We start from the raw sequence: 26156 nt of genomic DNA, 5'->3' as shown, positions 1-26156 counted from the left end.
CTAGCATAAGGCTATAGCTGGGGGTGGAAGGAGATGAGAACTAGTCAACTTCCACTAGCACTCTAAAGACAAAAGGGGAAGACAACACAGGAGAATAACAACTTAGATTTAGATGAACTCCAACAGTGCACATGGCATTAAGACTCCAGAGAGGACATGGTGCTGCTACAGCCAAGATCCAGGAAGGAATGAGTATAACCGGCAATGCCCACCTAGAGAGACCAGGTATATATACACCTAGGCCAGAGGGAGGTAGTTGCTGGGTCCTAAAGACAGCCTCCTATCTAGGAAACTGTCTGCAATGCCAAAAGTGGAGATCTCCTACAAGCCACTGCAGGGCGACTGTCACCTCCGACACACCCGTGACACCTGGATGGAACATATCTACAATATGGGAACCTGGATGGGGACCTACCTACAATATGGGGACCTGAATGGGTACATTACTCCAAGATGAGGACCAGAATGGGGCATTACTACAAGATGGGGACCTGGATGGGTACATATCTACAATATGGGGACCTGGATAGGGGACATTACGACAATATGAGGACCACGATGGGTCACATTACTACAAGATGAAGACCAGGATGGAACATTACTACAAGATAAGGACTAGGATGGAGCATTACTTCAAGATGGGGAACAGGATGGGGCACAATACTACGAGATGTTTGCCAGAATTACTGTATGGTGCTAATTCTAGACAATATTGCTGTATGTGGCTAATTGAAGGAAACAAAATAATAAAAATGTAAAAAAAAATCAAAATAAAGCATGAAAAAATATTTTGCCACTAAAAAATGCTGTTTTATATAAAAACTAAAGTAAACAAAAAAAATGCATGTTTGTAATCGCCACATCCATAATGACCCAAGCTATAAAAAAATAAAATAAAATGTTGTCTTCAAAAGGTGTATAGAAAAAAAATGGTATCACTAAAAATGTCACTTTAGAAGAAAAATCGTTACACAGCTGTTTGTTGGTGCTCGAGTAGGGGCCGAACCCGTACAATATATTGGAATAACCTCGGCACTCAGATTAGAGCAAACAAAATGTAATTTAATGCAGTCCAAAAAATTAACAAACGTTTCGGTCTAGCAGACCTTCATCAGTAAAACTGCAGAACACAAATACAAAAAATACAAAATAAGGTATGTAAATCCAAACAAACAAAAAAGCAGTACATTCAGATAAATTTGTAATGTCTAGTTAGCCATAGGGCAAGGAGGGATAATGGAAAAGGGGTAAGGTCTCAGGGAAGAGGTATAGGATCCTGCCTAATGGGGCGGATGGCTAATGTATGATAGAGATAATCTAAGAGTTTAACACCTACCAGACTGCCTATAAGGAGGAGGGTTAAAGGCATGTGTGCCAGGGCTGAGGACACAATGTCACAATGCAGCAATAGACTACCTGGAAGGCACAGACAAGAGCCGAGTTATCAAGGGCCACTTGTATAGCAAGGGTGTACACCCTGTTAAGTTACTAGTGTCTTAGAAGTGTGGAGGCACTGTACCTTAACCGCTGTGTGAGGAGCCTGGTGAAGAAAGCGGTGTCCACCGCTGGTTCCTGGTGCTAAAGTGTTGTGGGGAGGGCCCCTCTATATATGGGAGTGACAGGGTGATAGACCTATCAGGGCCAGGGCTGCAGAGCGAATCGCAGCGAAAAGCGGAAGTGCCCGGGTGACGTCACCGGATGTGACGTATCGCTGGTGCGTGCGATCCAGGGCATTGAGGCTTGCGTTCCACGAAGTAGGAAGTGGGCCTGCCCGACTGGGAGGACCTGTATCACGTGCTCCGGAGGTGTGTATGCGCTGCAGCCATAGCGCTGTTAATGGTGAAGAAGATCTATCTAGAGAAGGGATGGGATCAGAGGTATGGGACATCTGAAAGAGAAGGGAACAGTAGATGAGATAAGGAATACAAAAATGCACTTGTAAGTCTGGTACACGTTAATTGTTATAATACAACTATTGGTCCACTGGACATATATATAGAGAGAGACAACCGGTCATTCGCGAGTATCATCATATATACATATTACATGAGCATATATACAAACAAATATGTCGATGGACATAGAACTAAAGTCCACCTTAGGTGAACATCAATGAACCTCACTCCAACCTTGGATCTAAAGTATTGAAGGCATAAAGGCAACTCCATTAAGTCTAGGACCCAAGTCGGACTACCTGTAATATGTTACAGAAACATTCAGAAAGGTAATATTGTTCACCATCCCCATACCGGCAAGAAGTACAATATCAAAGACTATTTCACCTGCGATAGTTCCTTCGTGATTTATCTCATAAAATGTCCGTGTGGTCTGATTTATATTGGCGAAACTACCCAACCGGTGATGGACAGAATAACTAAACATAAATCTACAATCTGCTGTAAAAATTTGCTATTACCTGTACCCTATCATCTCATTACCACGGGCCATAATATATTCCAGCTTAAATTTCAAGTCCTAGAACAGATACTACCACCGCTCCGGGGTGGTGATCGAGTTCGCCTCCTAAAACAAAGAGAGGTGTATTGGATCCACGAATTAGAATCCTTATCACCAAAAGGACTAAATAGGGAGTATGACTTACTCGCTTTTACATAGGGGCTCCCCCTACTATTTACGGTCGGCTTCTATATATTTTATAAGTTTATATACACATATTACAGGTAGTCGGACTTGGGTCCTAGACTTAATGGAGTTGCCTTTATGCCTTCAATACTTTAGATCCAAGGTTGGAGTGAGGTTCATTGATGTTCACCTAAGGTGGACTTTAGTTCTATGTCCATCAACATATTTGTATGTATATATGCTCATGTAATATGTATATATGATGATACTCGCGAATGACCGGTTGTCCCTCTCTATATATATGTCCAGTGGACCAATAGTTGTATTATAACAATTAATGTGTACCAGACTTATAAGTGCATTTTTGTATTCCTTATCTCATCTACTGTTCCCTTCTCTTTCAGATATCCCATACCTCTGATCCCGTCCCTTCTCTAGATAGACCTTTTTCACCATTAACAGCGCCATGGCTGCAGTGCATACACACCTCCGGAGCATGTGATACAGGTCCTCCCAGTTCGGCAGGCCCACTTCCTACTTCGTGGAACGCAAGCCTCAATGCCCTGGACCGCGCGCACCAGCGATACATCACATCCGGTGACGTCACTCGGGGACTTCCGCTTTTCGCTGTGATTCGCTCTGCAGCCCTGGCCCTGATAGGTCTATCACTCTGTCACTCCCATATATAAAGGGGCCTCCCCACAACACTTTAGCACCAGGAACCAGCGGTGGACACCGCTTTCTTCACCAGGCTCCTCACACTTACAGCGGTTAAGGTACAGTGCCTCCACACTTCTAAGACACTAGTAACTTAACAGGGTGTACACCCTTGCTATACAAGTGGCCCTTGATAACGCGGCTCTTGTCTGTGCCTTTCAGTTAGTCTATTGCTGCATTGTGACATTGTGTCCTCAGCCCTGGCACCCATGCCTTTAACCCTCCTCCTTATAGGCAGTCTGGTAGGTGTTTCACTCTTAGATTATCTCTATCATACTTTAGCCATCCGCCCCATTAGGCAGGATCCTATACCTCTTCCCCAAGACCTTACCTCTTTTCCATTATCCCTCCTTGCCCTTTGGCCAACTCGACGTTACAAATTTATCTGAATGTACTGTGTTTTTGTTTGTTTGGATTTACTTACCTTATTTTGTATTTTTTGTATTTGTGTCCTTCTGCAGATATTCTGTCCTTCTGCAGTTTTACTGATGAAGGTCTGCTAGACCGAAACGTTTGTTAATTTTTTGGACTGCATTAAATTACATTTTGGTTGCTCTAATCTGAGTGCCGAGGTTATTCCAATATAAAAATGTCACTTTGTCCTTCAAAGAATGCAGCCCACCAAATTCAACTTTTTTCCTTGTGTGGCCCATATACCCAGCCGAATTCAAGACCCCTGTGTTAGAGGGTATACACAAGATTACAGTAGATGTAAAAAAATGTTTTTCTATGAACTTCTAAGCTAATTTGGTTTTGTTTTTTCTTTTTAAAGTTGCTTGGTGATTATGACAAAGTAAAAGCCATATCCGAAGGATCCAACTGCAAGTGCAAATGTGTTGTAAAACCACTAAATAGAGACTCATGTGAAAGATCTAAGAATGGTCAGTTCCAGCCAGAGGACTTCTATACTGTGGAGACCATAACATCAGGTCCAGACTGCAAGTGTGCATGTGTGGCCCCACCATCTGCTCTAAATCCATGCGAGGGAGATTTTCGTCTAAAAAAGCTTAAAGAAACTGAGAAAAATGGCTTTAAGGTATTTTCCCTTTATTTTTACTCATCTATGCATATATATATAATGAGAAGTTGTGTATATATATTGATAAAAATATAATACATATATTATTATTATTTTTTTTTTTAGAGCACCATTGATTTCATGGTGCTTTAAATGTGAAAACAGTTTACATACAAATTACATTTATAAAATTACAATAAACAAAATAACATTGATAGACTGGTACAGAGGGGAGAGGGCCCTGCCCTTGCTAGCTTACAATTGACAGGGTAATGGGTAAGGAGTCAGTAGGTTGGTGGGTTTCATATAGGATCAAGAGAACAAGGGTGAGGTGCGATTTGGAGAGAAGTTGAGAAAGCTTTCCTTCAGTGATGGTGGGAAGGAAGGTTATGTCTTACTTGGTCGATCTTATTTTTGAAATGTGTGGCAGTCTTCTGCAGAAATGAGGGAGGTCAACGGTGGATGCAAGAGTTAAACGTGTTGACTAACTGTTTGGGGTCATTTAGCACAGGTGAGGGCCGACTTCAGGGTTTCAAAAACTCCATGTAGTTAAAAGAAGTGACCTGTGAATTCTCAGGTGTTTTCCACTTTGATGCTGCTCCATACTTGGAAAACAAATCAATGAGAAGGCTACACTTATGCCACAAAGACAACTATATGTTTTGTAAGTATTTTTGAGGCTGTTTCACTTCATAAAAAGTATGCATTTCATTAATTGCTTAATGGGTTTCAATTAGTGTTGAGCGAACATGCTCGACACTGCTCGGTACTCACCTGAGCATCACTCTACTCGGGATGTTCGGCGAGCACCGAGCATTTCCGGGTTACTCAGGCGGGAGCTCGGGTCTCCGCCCTGCATGTTTGGTGCTCTTTACAGAGCCAATGAACATGCAGGGATTGCCACCCAGTCACTGTAATGCCGCAGCCATGTTGTTTGTGGGCATTACAGTGATTGACTGGCCGCACAGCGTCACCTCGAGTATTTAAAACCGGGCGCCGCCATCTTGGACACAGTCGCTCCGGATCAGACAGTGTAGGGACAGCGCTGCTGATTTAGGGCAAGATATATCCTGCAAAATAGTTAGTGTAGGGTCTGTAAAGGCTGCCAGATCAAACAAACAGTCCTTCTCAGGACTAATATCCATCCCAGGCATATCAGGCAGGCAGGCTGTATAGGAGACGCAGTGGTTATACCAGCAAACACTGCATTACAGTCCTGTGTGCTGCTCCTGTTGCTGAAATTGCTGGACTTAGCTCCAGGTCCCGGGGGCCAGGAAAAATCCTTTTTTTTTATCTAAATCCTCTTTTTTTTTCCTCCTTCACAATGTACAAATACCCATCTTATTAACCTTTTGGTGTCCCCCCCCCAAAAAAAAAAAAAGTGTGCCTCTGATTTTTCAGACACAAATATATCTGTTGAAAATAGTCTGGTGTAGGCCAGAGAAATATAAGTGTGGTTTTGCAGTTCTATGGGCTATTTGTATCTAAAAAAAACAGTTTGAGTGTGTCGCTCACTGTTCAGCCACAAATATATATATTTAAAAAAGTCTGGTATACACCAGTAAATTATTACTGTGGTTTTGATGTTCCACAGTATAACATCTCTATTATCCTGTTTTTGGCATTTTTTGCTGTATAAAAATAATAATAGTGTCTCCCTGATTTTTCAGACACAAATATATCTGTTGAAAATAGTCTGGTGTAGGCCAGAGAGACAGAAGTGTGCTTTTGCTGTTCCATGGTAAAAAATCTCTATTATCCTGCTTTTTGCATTTTTTTCTGTAAAAAAAAAAAAATAGTGTCTCCCTGATTTTTCAGACACAAATATATCTGTTGAAAATAGTCTGGTGTAGGCCCGAGAAATACAAGTGTGGTTTTGCAGTTCCACGGTACAAACCTCTGTATTATCCACTATTGGGCCATTTGTATCTAAAAAAAACAGTTTGAGTGTGTCGCTCACTGTTCAGCCGCAAATATATATATATTTTAAAAAGCCTGGTATACACCAGTAAATTATAACTGTGGTTTTGCTGTTCCACAGTAAAAAATCTCTATTCTCCTGCTTTTGGCATTTTTTGCCATAAAAATTAAATAGTGTCTCCTGATTGTTCAGACACAAATATATCTGTTGAAAATAGTCTGGTGTAGGACCGAGAAATACAAGTGTGGTTTTGCAGTTCCACGGTTCAAACCTCTGTATTATCCACTTTTGGGCCATTTGTATCTAAAAAAAACAGTTTGAGTGTGTCACTCACTGTTCAGCCGCAAATATATATATATTCAAAAAAGTCTGGTATACACCAGTAAATTATAACTGTGGTTTTGCTGTTCCATGGTAAAACATCTCTATTATCCTGCTTTTGGCATTTTTTGCCGCAAAAAAATAAATAGTGTCTCCTGATTGTTCAGACACAAATATATCTGTTGAAAATAGTCTGGTGTAGGCCCGAGAAATACAAGTGTGGCTTTGCAGTTTCACGGTTCAAACCTCTGTATTATCCACTTTTGGGCCATTTGTATCTAAAAAAAACAGTTTGAGTGTGTCGCTCACTGTTCAGCCGCAAATATATATATATTCAAAAAAGTCTGGTATACACCAGTAAATTATAACTGTGGTTTTGCTGTTCCACGGTAAAACATCTCTATTATCCTGCTTTTGGCATTTTTTGCCGTAAAAAATAAATAGTGTCTCCTGATTGTTCAGACACAAATATATCTGTTGAAAATAGTCTGGTGTAGGCCCGAGAAATACAAGTGTGGCTTTGCAGTTTCACGGCTCAAACCTTTGTATTATCCACTTCTGGGCCATTTGTATCTAAAATAAACAGTTTGAGTGTGTCGCTCACTGTTCAGCCGCAAATATATATATATTTTAAAAAGCCTGGTATACACCAGTAAATTATAACTGTGGGTTTGCTGTTCCACAGTAAAAAATCTCTATTATCCTGCTTTTGGCATTTTTTGCCATAAAAATTAAATAGTGTCTCCTGATTGTTCAGACACAAATATATCTGTTGAAAATAGTCTGGTGTAGGCCCGAGAAATACAAGTGTGGTTTTGCAGTTCCACGGTTCAAACCTCTGTATTATCCACTTTTGGGCCATTTGTATCTAAAAAAAACAGTTTGAGTGTGTCGCTCACTGTTCAGCCGCAAATATATATATATTCAAAAAAGTCTGGTATACACCAGTAAATTCTAACTGTGGTTTTGCTGTTCCACGGTAAAACATCTCTATTATCCTGCTTTTGGCATTTTCTGCCGTAAAATATAAATAGTGTCTCCTGATTGTTCAGACACAAATATATCTGTTGAAAATAGTCTGGTGTAGGCCCGAGAAATAGAAGTGTGGCTTTGCAGTTTCACGGTTCAAACCTCTGTATTATCCACTTTTGGGCCATTTGTATCTAAAAAAAACAGTTTGAGTGTGTCGCTCACTGTTCAGCTGCAAATATATATATATTTTAAAAAGCCTGGTATACACCAGTAAATTATAATTGTGGTTTTGCTGTTCCACAGTAAAAAATCTCTATTATCCTGCTTTTGAAATTTTTTGCCGTAAAAAATAAATAGTGTCCCCTGATTGTTCAGACATAAATATATCTGTTGAAAATAGTCTGGTGTAGGCCCGAGAAATACAAGTGTGGTTTTGCAGTTCCACGGTTCAAACCTCTGTATTATCCACTTTTGGGCCATTTGTATCTAAAAAAAACAGTTTGAGTGTGTCGCTCACTGTTCAGCCGCAAATATATATATATTCAAAAAAGTCTGGTATACACCAGTAAATTATAACTGTGGTTTTGCTGTTCCATGGTAAAACATCTTTATTATCCTGCTTTTGGCATTTTTTGCCGTAAAAAATAAATAGTGTCTCCTGATTGTTCAGACACAAATATATCTGTTGAAAATAGTCTGGTGTAGGCCCGAGAAATACAAGTGTGGCTTTGCAGTTTCACGGTCCAAACCTCTGTATTATCCACTTTTGGGCCATTTGTATCTAAAAAAAACAGTTTGAGTGTGTCGCTCACTGTTCAGCCGCAAATATATATATATTCAAAAAAGTCTGGTATACACCAGTAAATTATAACTGTGGTTTTGCTGTTCCACGGTAAAACATCTCTATTATCCTGCTTTTGGCATTTTTTGCCGTAAAAAATAAATAGTGTCTCCTGATTGTTCAGACACAAATATATCTGTTGAAAATAGTCTGGTGTAGGCCCGAGAAATACAAGTGTGGCTTTGCAGTTTCACGGTTCAAACCTCTGTATTATCCACTTTTGGGCCATTTGTATCTAAAAAAAACAGTTTGAGTGTGTCGCTCACTGTTCAGCCGCAAATATATATATATTTTAAAAAGCCTAGTATACACCAGTAAATTATAACTGTGGTTTTGCTGTTCCACAGTAAAAAATCTCTATTATCCTGCTTTTGTCATTTTTTGCCGTAAAAAATAAATAGTGTCTCCTGATTGTTCAGACACAAATATATCTGTTGAAAATAGTCTGGTGTAGGCCCGAGAAATACAAGTGTGGTTTTGCAGTTCCACGGTTCAAACCTCTGTATTATCCACTTTTGGGCCATTTGTATCTAAAAAAAACAGTTTGAGTGTGTCGCTCACTGTTCAGCCGCAAATATATATATATTCAAAAAAGTCTGGTATACACCAGTAAATTATAACTGTGGTTTTGCTGTTCCACGGTAAAACATCTCTATTATCCTGCTTTTGGCATTTTTTGCCGTAAAAAATAAATAGTGTCTCCTGATTGTTCAGACATAAATATATCTGTTGAAAATAGTCTGGTGTAGGCCCGAGAAATACAAGTGTGGCTTTGCAGTTTCACGGTTCAAACCTCTGTATTATCCACTTTTGGGCCATTTGTATCTAAAAAAAACAGTTTGAGTGTGTCGCTCACTGTTCAGCCGCAAATATCTCTATTTAAAAAAGTGTGGTATTCCCCAGTAAACAATAACTGTGGTTTTGCCATCCCACGGTAAAAAATCTCTATTATTCAGGTTTTGGTATTTTTTTCCGTAAAGAAAAACAGTAGTGTCTCCTGACTGTTGTGACACAAAAATATATCTGTTGAAAATAGTCTTGTGTAGGCCCGACATCCCAGTGTGGTTTCGCAGTTCCACGGGTCAAATCGCTGTACTATCCAGTTTTGGGCGTTTGGTATCTAAAAAAAAAGCAGTTTGAGTGTGTCGCTCACTGTTCAGCCGCAAATATCTCTATTTAAAAAAGTGTGGTATACCCCAGTAAACAATAACTGTGGTTTTCCTCTTCAACGGTTCTAATCTACTCTTTATTACCCTTTTTCCCTTGATAGTGCAAGTGTAAGCTATTTTACTTCATTTACAATGGGCAAGGCGCGTGGCAAGGGACGTGGAAGTGGACGTTCTGGAGATGGTTCATGCAGAGGACGGGGCCGTGGCCAAGGTGAAAATGTGCCACAACCAACAGCCACATCTTCTCGCTCCCACTTCTTGACCGAATTACTAAGGAAGCACAGAACAACACCAGTATTGAGAACTGATCAGTGTGAACAGGTTATTAATTGGATAGCAGACAATACTTCCAGTTACCTGGGCACCACCACCTCCGGTCTGTCTTCCACACGGTCAAATCTTAGTAGCCGTGAGTCTCGACCGCATACTCCTCCTCACCCTGATGCTCCTTCCTCCCACCATGCCGAGTGTCGTCAGACAGCAAGTGATCCCACACTTGGACACTCTGAAGAGCTGTTCACTGGTCCATTTCCATATTTGGGCCCCTCGACTGATACGCTTGAAGTGGTGGAAGAGGAGATCCCATGTTGCGATGCCCAAAAATTTGAACAGCCACGGCAACAGAAAGTCGACGTTGGCAATCTGTCACAAGAGGTGGACGATGACGAGACACAATTGCCAGGAAGTGAGGAGGAGGATCGTGGTGCGCAAGTGGAAGAGGAGGAGGTGGTGGATGATCTAGTAACTGACCCAACGTGGAAGGAGGACATGCAGAGTGAGGCCAGCAGCACACAGGGGGAGGAAGGCAGAGTACCCCAACAGGCAGGAAGAAGCAGTGTGGTGGCCGCAGACAGAAGGCAGGCAACCGTTCCCTGTAACACCAACACGAGGGACGTTGCAAGTACAAGCGGTAGGTCTTCCAGAGTCTGGAATTTTTTGATAACCCCAAAAAGGCCATATGTTCCACCTGCCATGCCAGCATCAGCAGGGGTGACAAAACTACCAGCCTGACCACCACCAGCATGATCAGGCACATGGCAGCAAAGCACCCGACTTTGTGGGGCGAAACCCAGGGTCCACGACCAGTGTCAGCGGGTGTCACCACTGCTTCTTCCACTGTTGTGCGTGCAATAGAACCCCCTGTTGTGTGTGCAAGGTAATCCCCTGTCCATACTGCATGTAAAGATGCCCCCTCCTCTCAGTCTTCACTTGTTATGGCAGTTTCTCAAGAAACAGCATCAACGTCCACGTCCACGTCCCACCGCAGCGTTCAATTGTCCATATCCCAGACCTTTGAACGAAAGCGGAAATTCGCAGCTAACGCCCCACAGGCCACAGTCCTAAATTCTCACATTTCACGACTTCTTGCATTGGAAATGCTGCCTTTTAGGCTGGTGGAGACGGAATCCTTCTGCAATCTTATGGCGGTGGCCGTCCCTCGGTACTCGGTCCCCAGCCGACACTATTTTGCCCGGTGTGCCATCCCCGCACTACACAAGCACGTGTCCCAAAGCATCTGCCGTGCCCTCAACAACGCAGTTACTGGGAGAGTCCACCTGACAACGGACACGTGGACAAGTGCTTGTGGCAAGGGACGGTACATCTCTCTGACGGCACACTGGGTAAACATAGTGGAAGCCGGGACCCAGTCGGACCTTGGGACGGAACACATCCTCCCCACACCGAGGATTGCGGGCCCTATGTCAGTCAGAGTTGCCCCCACAGTGTACAGCTCCTGCGCATCCTCCTCCTCCTCCTCCTCATGTTCAGCCTCCATCTCAGATATCACCACATCAGTTACAAGCTGGAAGCATTGCAGTACTGCCTCCACCAAGCGGCAACAGGCTGTGCTGAAACTCATAAGCTTAGGTGATAAACCTCACACTGCTTGTGAGTTGTGGACAGCTGTGAAAGAGCAGGCAGATCTGTGGCTGAGACCGCTGAACCTACATCCCGGCATGGTCGTGTGTGACAATGGCCGTAACCTCGTGGCGGCTCTGAGGCGAGGCGAGATCACACACGTACCATGCCTGGCTCATGTGCTTAACCTCGTGGTTCAGCGGTTTCTTAAATCGTACCCCGAGTTGCCAGATCTGCTCGTGATAGTACGCCGCCTGTCAGCTCATTTTCGTAAGTCGGCTACAGCTTCCGCCGCCCTTGCTGTGTTGCAGCAGCGTTTGCAGCTTCCGGCACACGGACTGGTGTGTGATGTCCCCACACGTTGGAACTCTACCCTCCACATGTTGCAAAGGATTTGTGAGCAGAAGAGAGCAGTTGTGGAGTACCAGCTGCAACAAGGCCGTCGATATTCAGGTCAGACTCCACACATAAGACCTCAGGAGTGGACCTGGATGTCTGACATATGTACCATCCTGACAAACTTTGAGGAGGCCACCAAGATGGTGAGTGGCGATGATGCCATCATTAGTGTTAGCGTGGGTGGCCTGAGGACAGGGGGGAGGAGGAAGAGGAGTAGGAGGAGGAGGAGGAGAGCATGGTCAGTCGTCATCTTGGTGAGGACACGGAAATCTTGCCCGTTACCAGTCTGGCACGCATGGCTGACTTTATGTTACGCTGCCTTAACCGTGACCCTCGCGTTGTCAAAATGTTGGGTGACAGTCATTACTGGTTGGTGACACTTGTAGACCCCCGCTACAAGGAGAACTTTCACTCTCTTATTCCTGAGGTGGAGAGGTCTACAAAAATAGGGCAATACCAGAAGGCCCTTGCTGCAGAACTCTTAAAAAAATTCCCATCTGAACACGCTAGCGGCAGAGGTCACAGTTCGTTGCCCAACCAAGGCGTACAGGCGAGAGAGATGCAACTCCAATCCAGCAGAGGCAAGGGAACACTGTCAACGTTCTGGGACAGTTTTCTGACACCCGCCCAGCTTACAGGCCCTGAGGCGCGGGGTACTCTCACAAGGAGTGGAAAGTTTCAAAAGATGGTGAGGGAGTACCTTGCCGATCGTACCAGCGTCCTCCGTGATTCCTCTGTGCCTTTTAATTATTGGGTATCCAAGCTGGACACTTGGAATGAACTCGCTCTGTACGCCTTGGAGGTCCTGGCCTGCCCTGCCGCTAGCGTGTTATCGGAGCGTGTTTTTAGTGCCGCTGGGGGAATTATAACTGATAAGCGCACTCACCTGTCAACTGACAATGCTGACAAGCTGACCCTTATCAAAATGAACAAGGGCTGGATAGGGCCAGACTTCTGATCACCACCAAATGACAGCAGAGTAACATAAAGTCAAATCCACTGTGTTATTTCGGGAGGTGTATTCACATGCACCGCTTCACACCCACACATGGGTATATGCTTCCCCGTTTCGGCTGTTTAATCTTCTTCACCTTATCCTCTGCCTCCACTACCACTATACCACCAGGGTGCCAGCATTGCAAGTTCCTCCGTCCTAATTTTTGGCAGCTTTTGCTGGGAAAGCATAAGCAAATAACATGGGACACCCACTCCCCAATAATGGAACTTATGATTGTAATATGCTGTACTGCATGGCTCTTGTAAGGGGCATTGCAAGTTGCTCCGTCCTAATTTTTGGCAGCTTTTGCTGGGAAAGCATAAGCAAATACTATGGGAGACCCACTCCCCAATACTGTGACTTATGTTTGTAATATGCTGTACTGCATGGCTCTTGTAAGGGGCATTGCAAGTTGCTCCATCCTAATTTTTGGCAGCTTTTGCTTGCAAGGCATAAGCAAATACTATGGGACACCCACTCCCCAATAATGGGACTTATGTTTGTAATATGCTGTACTGCATGGCTCTTGTAAGGGGCATTGCAAGTTGCTCCATCCTAATTTTTGGCAGCTTTTGCTGGGAAAGCATAAGCAAATACTATGGGATACCCACTCCCCAATAATGGGACTTATGTTTGTAATATGCTGTACTGCATGGCTCTTGTAAGGGGCATTGCAAGTGGCTCCGTCCTAATTTTTGGCAGCTTTTGCTTGCAAGGCATAAGCAAATACTATGGGACACCCACTCCCCAATAATGGGACTTATGTTTGTAATATGCTGTACTGCATCGCTCTTGTAAGGGGCATTGCAAGTTGCTCTGTCCTAATTTTTGGCAGCTTTTGCTTGCAAGGCATAAGCAAATACTATGGGACACCCACTCCCCAATAATGGGACTTATGTTTGTAATATGCTGTACTGCATGTGACGCGCCCCCTGGGCCGTGTGTACACGTGTATGGGATACCCGGTGCCGGGTCTCTGGGGTCTGTAGTCTCCGTGGCGGTGACCCGGTCCCGTGGCTCAGGCTGGTCAAACCAGTGGCAGTCTTTCTTAGGTTTTGAGGTTAATTGTCCGACTGCGCCACCCGTGGATTGCGGTCAGGGAGTACCACCGCTGCGAGGCAGACCGCTGAGGCTGGTGTTGTGTGCAGAGCATAGAATAACTCCCCTCGGGAGGAGTATAGCCTCAGGGCAGTGAGTGTGGATGATGGGGGTGATGGTGCATGAGTGCAGCAGGAACGACTCAGAGTCTTTGCAGTGCAGTTCAGGGTCTTTACTGATGATTATAAGGTAGACCCTCCCGGGAGTACTGGCTAGCATAAGAGGCCTGGTCAGTTTGTGAGCAAGCAGGAGTTCCCCTGGCCAGGTGGAGTTATAGGCCTCCCCGTCTGTCTGCACTCTTCCTGACTACCTTGCTGTAAGCGGGTAGAAGCAGCCCACGTCCCTGAGTGTACCGTGTAGTGCTCACCCGTATGGCTGGTGACTTGGGGCCTTCTGTTAGCCTCCGCTCCACGACGGCGGTGCTGGTCCCTTGCTTGTGACTGAGCCTCCGGGCTTCTATGGCCAGAGGACCTGAAATCCCCTGCCGGCTGGTTTCTGCTGCTGAATATATAAGTCCTCACAGCTTCGGACTCCTGTGTCCGGTTCCTATTGTCTTCTGCCAGGGCGAGCTCTGCTCAGCTTCCAGCCCCTGGTTTTTAGCTCCTAGCTCCTACAGAGCTCCTTGCTGTTACTTTCCCTTGCTCTCACTCTGACTCTGACTGTTCTCTGACTCACTCAACCCCGCCCCAGATCCAGTTTATAAGGGCAGAATTCTCCCCTCCCAGGACTGGGGCAGGAGGATGTTGCATGTTTAAGGGATCCTGACCAGGAAACCTCCCACTTGCTCTCCGACGTAAGATCTCTATTACTGTGGTGACCAGACCCCTGGGGTGCCACACATGGCTCTTGTAAGGGGCATTGCAGTTCCTCATAATTTTTGGAAAGCCTTCCATTCACTGCTTAGGCCAACAGTGCACGGGAGACCCAGTTGCTATAAATCGAAAAAAAGGTTTAGTTAACGCCCTCTGACCTCCATGTCATTTCCAAGGGGCATTGGAGTGGCTCGAAATTTTTGGTAGGCATTGCACTCACTGTATGCCATATAACTGTGTAGCCGAACCGCTCCTTTTGTTACAGAAACATATCCTACAAGACATATCTGGTTGACTGGCCTGATATTGATGTGAATGGTCCCTGTTCCTCCTGCTCTTTCTCCTTTGCCACCACCTCATCCATCATTTATCACCTGAAGCTTTGTTTTAACGGGAGTCATAGAACTGGGATAGTAGCAGTAAAACATCCAGCAATCCTCGGAGGAGGTAGGATATGCGCCAAAACGCGGACCACCTCCGGCCTAGCCTCTACTACATAACTGCGCTTGCATTCCAAGAAAACAAAGCAGATGCTAACTTCTATCATCATCATCCTCACCTAGGCACTCTCAACTCCCCTGATGGAGAAGCCAGGGCCCACCGGAGGAGTCTGGTTCTCTGGTGTGCTCTTCCAATGCTGCCCTAAAGCAGGCCAGGCTAAGAAAAGTGTGGGGGAAGGTGACAGGAGAAATCAGGGCGGCTGGGGACCGAGTATGGACACCTGGCCGCCACCTGGCGGCTGGGGACCGAGCGTGGACACCCGGCCGCCGGGCGGCTGGGGACAGAGTATGGATACCTCGCTGCCGAAGCGGCCATGAGGTAGTGGCCAACTTCGGCCTCCTCCAAACTAAAAGGCCCCATTTCAAGTGAAAGCTAGCAGTATGGTATTGCAGCCTGCGGGTGGGTGGTTGGCTGCATATTTTCGCTTGCATTGCAAGGAATGGGGGAGGTACAATTGAACACTGCCCTGGGACAAGGACTTGCACGGGGATAGTTGCAAGTCTGCATCTTCTGATGCGGCAAGGATCACTTCTGATGGGCACACTTTTAGACAGTGACCTGGGGGTCAGAGATGCTTCCAGGGGTCTTCCCCATGCTGATCCCTTGTCTTTTCAGCACTGTATGCATGTGTCACACAGCACATGGCCAGATAAGGTTGTAAAATGTTAAAATGACATTTTCCGGTGAACGCATTTGTCACGGTTGAAAGCAATACAAAAGTGCAAAAACGCATGAAAAATGCTACTTGTGAACATAGCCCAAGGTGTGGAGGAGTATTTTTGTTTTTGGTTATTTATTTTACCTTATACACAAGTTTTTACCCTGGAAAGGAAATTCCTTAACATATTTCACAGGAAAACCGTTTCAGTTTCGTTTTTGAACGTTTTATTGTGAGCCCGCAAAAGTGGCTTAATACCTCTGACCACGTTGTTGACATCAGTGACCTGGGGGTCAGAAATGCTTCCAGGGGCGATCCCCATGCTGCCCCCATGTCTTTTGAGCACTGTCACTATCGTTTTGGGCACTTTTTAGGCTTTCTACAGACTGCCGGGGGTGCTGCCGCAAAAATGCTCAAGTCTCTCATAGACTAACATTGGGCTCGTTGCTCGGGTCGAGCACCCGAGTATCACGGTAAGCTCGGCCCGAGCTTCGAGCACGCGAGCATTTTAGTGATTGCTCAACACTATCAGTCGTCATCTTGGTGAGGACACGGAAGTCTTGCCCGTTACCAGTCTGGCACCCATGGCTGACTTTATGTTGCGCTGCCTTAATCGTGACCCTCGCATTGTCAAAATGTTGGGTGACAGTCATTACTGGTTGATGACACTTTTAGATCCCCTCTACAAGGAGAACTTTCAGTCTCTTATTCCTGAGTTGGAGAGGTCTACAAAAATGGAGCAGTACCAGAAAGCCCTTGCTGCAGAACTATTATAAAAATTCCCATCTGAACACGGTAGCGGCAGAGGTCACAGTTCGCTGCCCAACTAAGGCATACTGGCGAGAGAGACGCAACTCCAATCCAGCAGAGGCAGGGGAACACTGTCAATGTTCTAGGACAGTTTTCTGAGACCTGCCCAGCTTACAGGCCCTGAGGCGCAGGGTACTCTCACAAGGAGTGGAAAGTTTCAAAAGATGGTGAGGGAGTACCAGCGTCCTCCATGATTCCTCTGTGCCTTTTAATTATTGGGTATCCAAGCTGGACACTTGGAATGAACTCACTCTGTATGCCTTGGAGGTCCTGGCCTGCCCTGCCGCTAGCGTGTTATCGGAGCGTGTTTTTAGTGCCGCTGGGGGAATTATAACTGATAAGCGCACTCGCCTGTCAACTGACAATGCTGACAAGCTGACCCTTATCAAAATGAACAAGGGCTGGATTGGGCCAGACTTCTCATCACCACCAAATGACAGCAGAGTAACATAAAGTCAAATCCACTGTGTTATTTCGGGAGGTGTATTCACATGCATCGCTTCACACCCACACATGGGTATACGCTTCCTCATTTCGGCTGTTTTTTGCTCTTCTCCTTATCCTCAGCCTCCACGACCACTATACCACCAGGGTGACCGTGGTCCATGTTGCCAGCATTGCAAGTTCCTCTGTCCTAATTTTTGGCAGCTTTTGCTTGGACGGCATAGGCAAAGACTATGGAAGACCCACTCCCCAATAATGGGAATAAAGTTTTTAATATGCTGTACTGCATGGCTCTTGTAAGGGACATTGCAAGTTCCCCCTTCCTAATTTTTGGCAGCTTTTGCTTGGAAGGCATAGGCAAAGACTATGGGAGACCCACTCCCCAATAATGGGAATAATGTTTTTAATATGCTGTACTGCATGGCTCTTGTAAGGGGCATTAAAATCGTCTTGTTAAGCTACTGTGACCTCCACGTCTCTTCCAAGGGTCGTTAATATTGTCTTTTTATTCCACTGCGACCTCCACCACTCTTCCAAGGGGCATTGATATTGTCTTTTTATTCCACTGCGACCTCCACCACTCTTCCAAGAGGCATTAAAACCGTCTTGTTAAGCTACTGCTACCTCCACATCTCTTCCAAGGAGCATTACAACTGTCTTGTTAAACCACTCTGAACTCCACGTCTCTTCTAAGGAGCATTAAAACCATCTTGCTAAACCACTCTGAACTCCACAGCTCTTCCAAGGGGCATTGACATGTTGCTTTTAATTACCTCTAACCTCCACGACTCTTGCAACGGGCATTGCATTTCCTCCTAATTTTTGTCAGCTTTTGCTTTTCAATGCATAGGCGAACACTAAGGGAGACCCACTCCCCAATAATGGGTAGAAGGTTTTTAATACGCTGTAATCCACGTCTGTTTCAAGGGGCATTGCAGTGCCTAATAATTTTTGGAAACCCTTCCATTCCCTGCTTAGGCCAACAGTGTACAGGAGACCCAGTTGCTATAAATGGAAAAAACGGTTTAGTTAAGGCCCACTGACCTCCATGTCACTTCCAAGGGGCATTGGAGTGCCTCGAAATTTTTGGTAGGCATTGCATTCACTGTATGCCTTATAACTGTGTAGCTGAACCGCTCCTTTTGGTACAGAAACATATCCTACAAGACATGTGTGGTTGGCTGGCCTGATATTGATGTGAATGGTCCCTGTTCCTCCTGCTCTTTCTCCTTTGCCACCACCTCATCCATCATTCATCACCTGAAGCTTTGTTTTAACGGGAGTCATAGAACTGGGATAGTAGCAGGAAAACATCCAGCAATCCTCGAAGGAGGTAGAATATGCGCCAAAATGCTGACCACCTCAGGCCTAGCTGCTACTACATACATGCGCTTGCATTCCAAGGAACAGAAAGCTAAGGAGGTGGATGGCCTCATGATCATGAAAAAGTTACTCGTTGTGTAGGAGGCCGACCACTGCTGCTGTCTACCTTCTGAACTTTGTGTTGAAGCCTGATTGACCCAGGACCCGCAATCCTCTATGTCTGGAGGACGTGTTGTATCCCAGTGTCCAACTGTGTCCCGGCTTCCACAATATTAACCCAGTGTGAAGGCGTCAGTGAGATGGACCATTCCTGGCCACATTCACTTGTCCACGTGTTTGTGGTTAGGCTGTCCTTCCCACTAAATGCACTGGGGAGGGCACAGGTAATGTTTTGGTATGCGCGCTTGTGTATAAGGTGCACCGGGACAAATAGGGGCGGCTGGGGACCGTTTATGGACACCCGGCCACCCCCACGCGGCTGGGGACTGTGTGTGGGCACCCGGCCGCGGGGCGGCTGGGGACTGAGTATGGACACCCGGCCGCCCCCTGGCGGCTGGGGAACAAGCGTGGACACCCGGCCGCCGAGCGGCTGGGGACTGAGTATGAATACCAGGCTACCGACGCAGCCATGACGTGGTGGCCAGATTCCACCTCCACATGCCTAAAAGGCCCAATTTCAAGTGCAAGCAAGCTAGCAGTATGGTATTGCAGCCTGGGGGTGGGTGGGTGGCAGGCTGCATACTTGCGCTTGTATTGCAAGTTATGGGGGAGGTACAATTGAACACTGCCCTGGGACAAGGACTTGCACGGGGATAGTTGCAAGTCTGCATCTTCTGATGCGGCAAGGATCACTTCTGATGGGCACACTTTTAGGCAGTGACCTGGGTGTCAGAGATGCTTCCAGGGGTCTTCCCCATGTGTTCCCATGTCTTTTTAGCACTGTATGCATGTGTCACACAGCACATGGCCAGATAAGGTTGTAAAATGTTGAAATGACATTTCCCGGTGAATGCATTTGTCACGGTTGAAAGCAATACAAACGTGCAAAAATGCATAAAAAATGCTACTTGTGAACATAGCCCAAGGTATGGAGGAGTATTTTTGTTTTTGGTTATTTATTTTAGCTTATACACAAGTCTTTACCCTAGAAAGGATGTTCCTTAACCCCTTTCCGACCTGGTCAGTAATAGTACGCACCAGGTCGGGAAGGCCGGTTCAGCGGGTGCTCCGGCGGTGAGCCCGCACTGAAGCGAGCACATGTCAGCTGATTATTGGAATCGCAATCCACCCGCGGCTGTTAACATGTTAAATCTCTGACAGTGGCATTTAACTCGCGCTTCCGGGAGTCCTAAGCCCCGCCCATCAGTGACCCCGTCACGTGATCACGGGTCACCAATGGGTGGGCATGACAACTCAGGGTCTGCAGCAGATGCCTGTGGTTGTCATGTCTCAATTGCTATGAGCGCCACCTAGTGGTCAGCGCTCATAGCAAGTGAGCATTTCTCCTGCATGCAAGCGATCTGCTCATCGCTTGTATGCAGTAGAAGCAATCAGACAACTGCTGCTTCTAGTCTCCTCTGGAGACTATAGAAGCAAGCAGAAAGTGTAAAAAAAAAGTTTTTAAAAAAATAAAAAAATAAAAAATATATAAAAGTTTAAGTCACCCCCCTTTCGCCCCATTCAAAATAAAATATATATATATAAAAAAAACAACACATACACATATTTGGTATCGCCGCGTTCAGAATCGCCCGATCTATCAATATAAAAGAAGAATTAATACAATCAGTAAACGGCGTAACGAGAAAAAAATTTTAAACGCCAGAATTAAGTTTTTTTGGTCGCTACAACTTTGCAATAAAATGCAATAACGGGCGATCAAAACATCGGATCTACCCCAAAATGGTATCAATAAAAATGTCAGCCCGGCACGCAAAAAATAAGCCCTCACCTGGCCCCAGATCCCGAAAAATGGAGAAGCTAAGGGTCTCGGAAAATGGCGTCATTTTTTTTGTTTTTTTTAGCAAGCTTTGGATTTTTTTTTCACCGCTTAAATAAAAAAGAACCTATACATGTTTGGTGTCTATGAACTTGTAACGACCTGGAAAATAATGATGGCAGGTCAGTTTTAGCAATCTGTGAACGTGGTAAAAAAAGGACCCAAAAAACAACTGTGGAATTGCATTTTTTTTGCAGTTTCACTGCACTTGGAATTTTTTTCCCATTTTCCAGCACAAGATATGGTAAAACCAGTGATGGTGTTTAAAAGTACAACTCGTCCCACCAAAAATAAGCCCTCACATGACCATATTGAACGAAAATTTAAAAAGTTCTGGCTCTGGGAAGAAGGGGAGCAAAAAAGGAAAACACAAAAACAGAAAGACCCATGGTCATTAGGGGGTTAACATATTTCACAGGAAAGCACTTTCACTTTCGTTTTTGAACGTTTTATTGTGAGCCTGTAAAAGTGGCTTAATACCTCTGACCACGTTTTTGACAGCAGTGACCTGGGGGTCAGAAATGCTTCCAGGGGCGATCCCCATGCTGTCCCCATGTCATTTGAGCACTGTCACTATCGTTTTGGGCACTTTTTAGGCTTTCTACAGACTGCCGGGGGAGCCGCCGCAAAAATGTTCGGGTCTCCCATAGACTAACATTGGGCTCGTTGCTCGGGTCGAGCACCCGAGTATCACAGTGAGCTCGGCCCGAGCTTCGAGCACCCGAGCATTTTAGTGCTTGCTCAACACTAGTTTCAATAAATGTGAGAAAATCACACACAAAAAAAGTTTAAATTATACTAAAGAAAACTTTACAAAAACATCTCAGAAAAATGTTAAGAAAACCCTTAAAGGGAAGCTATCAGTAGGATCAATCCACCTTTGTGCATGTCGGTCGTAGGAAACTAAATAAAATGATACCTTGATATCTGTACTCCGATGTCTTACTCTAGAGAAATCCATGTTTTTCTTATATGTAAATGAGCTGTTCAGAACTATGGGCCGGATATTGATCTGCATGAGAATATGTGACTGGAGATTATTTTAAATAGAAGGAGGAGTTACCAGTCTGGTATGTGTGATTATACCCGAAACATCTGCATGTTCTGCTCAGCTCCAGCTTCCATCTCAAAGGCAGACAGGGTTGAAATATTCAATCAACACTATTCTAGGTCAGGATCAATACCACAGAAGATCAGAAGAGAAACTGGTAATGAATAAAAAATTCAAATCTTTATTAACAAAATTAGATAAAAGCATGATTAAAAAAGGAAGCCAAACAACCAATTCACATATAAATACCAAACAGCGTAGTAAAGAAAAAAACTATAAGTTTTAATGATTCACAATATCAGCACACTAATATAAGGTTATAATTGCATCTCTACGACTAAAAAACATCACCTATAAAGAGAGAGAACCATGAGGTTGAAAAAATTTATGTATGATATATACAGTGGTGGCCAAAAGTATTGGCACCCCTGCAATTCTGTCAGATAATACTCAGTTTCTTCCTGAAAATGATTGCAATCACAAATTCTTTGGTATTATTATCTTCATTTAATTTGTCTTCAATGAAAAAACACAAAAACAATTGTCCTAAAGCCAAATTGGATATAATTCCACACCAAACCTAAAAAAGGGGGTGGACAAAAGTATTGGCACTGTTTGAAAAATCATGTGATGCTTCTCTAATTCGTGTAATTCACAGCACTTGTAACTTACCTGTGGCACCTGACAGGTGTTGGCAATAACTAAATCACACTTGCAGCCAGTTAACATGGATTAAAGTTGACTCAACCTCTGTCCTGTGTCCTTGTGTGTACCACATTGAGCATGGAGAAAAGAAAGAAGACCAAAGAACTGTCTGAGGACTTGAGAAACCAAATTGTGAGGGAGCATGAGCAATCTCAAGGCTACAAGTCCATCTCCAAAGACCTGAATGTTCCTGTGTCTTCCGTGTGCAGTGTCATCAAGAAGTTTAAAGCCCATGGCACTGTGGCTAACCTGCCTAGATGTGGACGGAAAAGAAAAATTGGCGAGAGATTTCAACGCAAGATTGTGCGGACGGTGGATAAAGAACCTCGACTAACATCCAAACAAGTTCAAGCTGCCCTGCAGTCCGAGGGTACAACAGTATCAACCCGTACTATCCGTCGGCGTCTGAATGAAAAGGGACTGTATGGTAGGATAACCAGGAAGACCCCACTTCTTACCCCAAGACATAAAAAAGCCAGGCTGGAGTTTGCCAAAACTTACCTGAGAAAGCCTAAAACGTTTTGGAAGAATGTTCTCTGTTCAGATGAGACAAAAGTAGAGCTTTTGGGGAAAAAGCATCAACACAGAGTGTACAGGAAAAAAAAGAGGCATTCAAAGAAATAACACGGTCCCTACAGTCAAACATGGTGAAGGTTCCCTGATGTTTTGGGGTTGCTTTGCTGCCTCTGGCACTGGACTGCTTGACCGTGTGCATGGCATTATGAAGTCTGAAGACTACCAACAAATTTTGCAGCATAATGTAGGGCCCAGTGTGAGAAAGCTGGGTCTCCCTCAGAGGTCATGGGTCTTCCAGCAGGACAATGACCCAAAACACACTTCCAAAAGCACTATAAAATGGTTTGAGAGAAAGCACTGGAGACTTCTAAGGTGGTCAGCAATGAGCCAAGACCTGAATCCCATAGAACACCTGTGGAGAGATCTCAAAATGGCAGTTTGGAGAAGGCACCCTTCAAATATCAGGGACCTGGAGCAGTTTGCCAAAGAAGAATGGTCTACAATTCCAGCATAGCATTGTAAGAAACTCATTGATGGCTACCGGAAGCAGTTGTTTGCAGTTATTTTGGCGAAAGGTTGTGCAACCAAGTATTAGGCTATGTGCCCACGTTGCGGAAATGAAGCATATTTTTTATGCTTCTCCCTGACGGGAAAATCGCATGCGGATTTTACATGCGGTTTTCCCGCCAGGTAGAAGCGTATGTGAGGCGTCTTTGCAGCGTCTTTGCATGCATTTCCGCATGCGGGTTATCAAGCACTTCTCCAAGTGATTCAAGCATCACTTGGAAAAGTGCTTGACAACTTGTTCACACTATATAAATCCATGCAACCGGCATGGATTTATATAGTGTGACCAAGTAATAGTTAAAAAAAAAGAATCAGAATGGTAAAAAATAAAAAAACAAAGTTTATACTCACCTACCGATGCATTCTCTGCCCCGTCCGGAGTCTTGAGCGGCTCACGCTGTTGTGTGCAGGACCTTCGGTGACGTCATTGAGTCATGTGATGGGTCACATGACTCAATGACGTGGCAGGTTCCTCACACACCTCGCGACGGCGGGAAAACACCGGGAAGACATCAGAAGATAAGTATAAACTTTATTTTATTCTTTTTTTTACAGGTTCTTTGGTACCCAGGTCTGGAGGAGAGTCTCCTCTCCTCCAGACTTGGGTACCATCCGCATGCGGAAACGCAAAATTAATGAACATGCTGCGGATTTTTGACCGCAGCATATACGCTGCGGAAAAATCCGCAGCATGGGCATTGACATTGCGGAATGCCATTGGGGACCATGGGGTGCGGATATACATGCGTTTTACAAGCGTTTACGCTGCGGAAATTCCTCAGCATATACGCTTGTAATACGCAACGTGGGCACACAGCCTTAGGCTGAGGGTGCCAATACTTTTGTCTGGCCCATTTTTGGAGTTTTGTGTGAAATGATAAATGATTTGATTTTTGCTTCATTCTCTTTTGTGTTTTTGCCTTGCAAGCAAATTAAATGAAGAGAATAATACCAAATAATTTGTGATTGCAATCATTTTCAGGAAGAAACTGAGTATTATCTGACAGAATTGCAGGGGTGCCAATACTTTTGGCCACCACTGTATAGTCAGAAAGTTGTCACTCTAGGCCCCAGTAAAGTCCATAGTGCAATATTGACAAATGGCCTAACAACTATCCCAAATGAATGGATCTCATTACTATATGATCATAAGATGTTCTGATTAAGGTGCATAATAGCAAAAGATTGAAAAAAGATGCATTTAAAAAATAACATAGGAATGTAGGAAGGTGATTAACTACTGTCAGTTTCACATGTGCCCGGAACCCCGATGCCGCCGTTTCGCCATGGCTTCTTCTCAGGCTTTTTTTAATCAAGCTTTTATCTAATTTTTCCAATAAAGATTAGAATTTTTTGTTCATTACCAGTTTCTCTTCTGATCTTCTGAGATATTGATCATAGTTATGATTGATTATTAATTGAAATGTGGTCTACCCATTCTTTTTGGACACCAGTGTTTAATTGAGGGTTGAAATATTGTTGTAATACAGTAGAGCTGTGAGAGCTGCAGCAAATCTGTTTGTAAGGAAACAAAGTTCAGTTCTACTGTCTTGTTAATGAAAAATCATGGGAAGAAAGGGGGAAAAACAGGAGCGATATCGAAGCGTAATATGAAAAGTGTAACATCAAAGTAGGATGTGAGTGATTAAACTCACATCATGGTTTTGTGCAAACAGGCACAACTCTGAAAAGAACGTGTTTCCAATATGGATGCCTAATGGTGGTTTGCTGCCAGCATGGTTGCCATGAACGATTCTTGGGAATGGTTCCAACGTGAGTGGAAGAAAAAAGAAACAGAAGACCAGACTTTATTAAGGTGCTTCTACTCAGATGCATTGAGGATCCAGAGGTATGGATGGATAGAGATTTTTAATTTTAAAAACCTAGCAAAAGTTTGCTAGTAGTGATGAGCGAGCACTAAAATGCTTGGGAGCTCATTGCTCGGGTCGAGCAAATTGGAATGCTCGAGTACTCACTCCCAGTAACGAGCCCAATGTAAGTCTTATGGCAAACTCGAGCATTTTTCCGGCGGCTCCCCTCGGCGGTCTGCAGAGGGCCTAAAAATTGCCCAAATCAATGGGAACAGTGCTCAAATGAAATGGGAACAGTTTGGGGAACACCCGTGGAATCATTTCTGACTCCCGGAGAAGGAGGAGGACAAGAGAAAATAGACAAAATCAGGAAGCATATACCGATGTCTGGGTGTGAAGATAGAGGTGCATGGGAATAGAGTTAGACCTCCCAAAAAAAGACACTGTTTTTGAGTTTAGGTTATGCTGTTATCATTCAGTGCTATTGAGAAGTCTGGCCCAATCCAGCCTTTGTTCATTTCTATAAGAGTCAGCCTTTTAGCATTTTCAGTTGACAGGCGGATGCGTCTATCGGTTATAATTCCACCAGCGGCACTAAAAACCCGCTCAGACAAAACGCTTGCGAAAAAGCAGGCCAGGACCTCCAAGGCGTATAGAGCCTGTTCATGCCATGTGTCCAGCTTGGATACCCAATAATTATAAGGCACAGAGGAATCACGTAGGACTTGGTACGATCGTCAAGGTACTCCCTCACAATTTTCCAAAACTTTTCCCTCCTTGTGAGAGTACCCCGCACCTCAGGGTCTGTGCGATGGGAGGGTCTGAGAAAACTGTCCCAGAACTTTGACAGTGTTCCCCTGCCTCTGCTGGATTGCATTTGTGTCTCTCTAGCCTGTACTCCTTGGTTGTCCAACGAACTGTGACCTCTGCCGCCAACGTTTTCAGATGGGAATGGTTTTAATAATTCCGCAACAAGGGCCTTCTCATACTGCCCCATTTTATTAGGCCTGTCCTGCGCTGGAATAAGAGACAGTAAGTTCTCCTTGTAGCATAGGTCTAGAAG

The 26156-nt window shown here is 44.6% G+C and overlaps 1 protein-coding gene across 3 annotated transcripts in view; it reads left to right on the top strand.

The window, feature by feature from the left end:
• Nucleotides 1–26156, top strand: part of OLFML2B (olfactomedin like 2B) — a 753194-nt gene that overhangs the window by 178342 nt on the left and 548696 nt on the right. For 2 of the 3 annotated variants that reach the window (XM_073644076.1, XM_073644075.1), the window contains exon 2: nt 4073–4336. The exons of the other annotated variant lie outside the window; for it this stretch is intronic. In XM_073644076.1, coding sequence (XP_073500177.1) covers nt 4073–4336 — 264 coding nt within the window. The remainder of the gene's footprint in view (nt 1–4072; nt 4337–26156) is intronic. 3 annotated transcript variants of the gene reach the window in all.

The sequence above is a fragment of the Phyllobates terribilis genome, unplaced genomic scaffold (assembly GCF_046119375.1).
Source record: "Phyllobates terribilis strain yellow unplaced genomic scaffold, ASM4611937v1 Scaffold_8__6_contigs__length_399053987, whole genome shotgun sequence".
Classification (NCBI taxonomy): Eukaryota; Metazoa; Chordata; class Amphibia; order Anura; family Dendrobatidae; genus Phyllobates; species Phyllobates terribilis.
The sequence above is the reverse complement of the archived record's forward strand: the minus strand, read 5'-3'. Positions and strand labels throughout refer to the sequence as shown.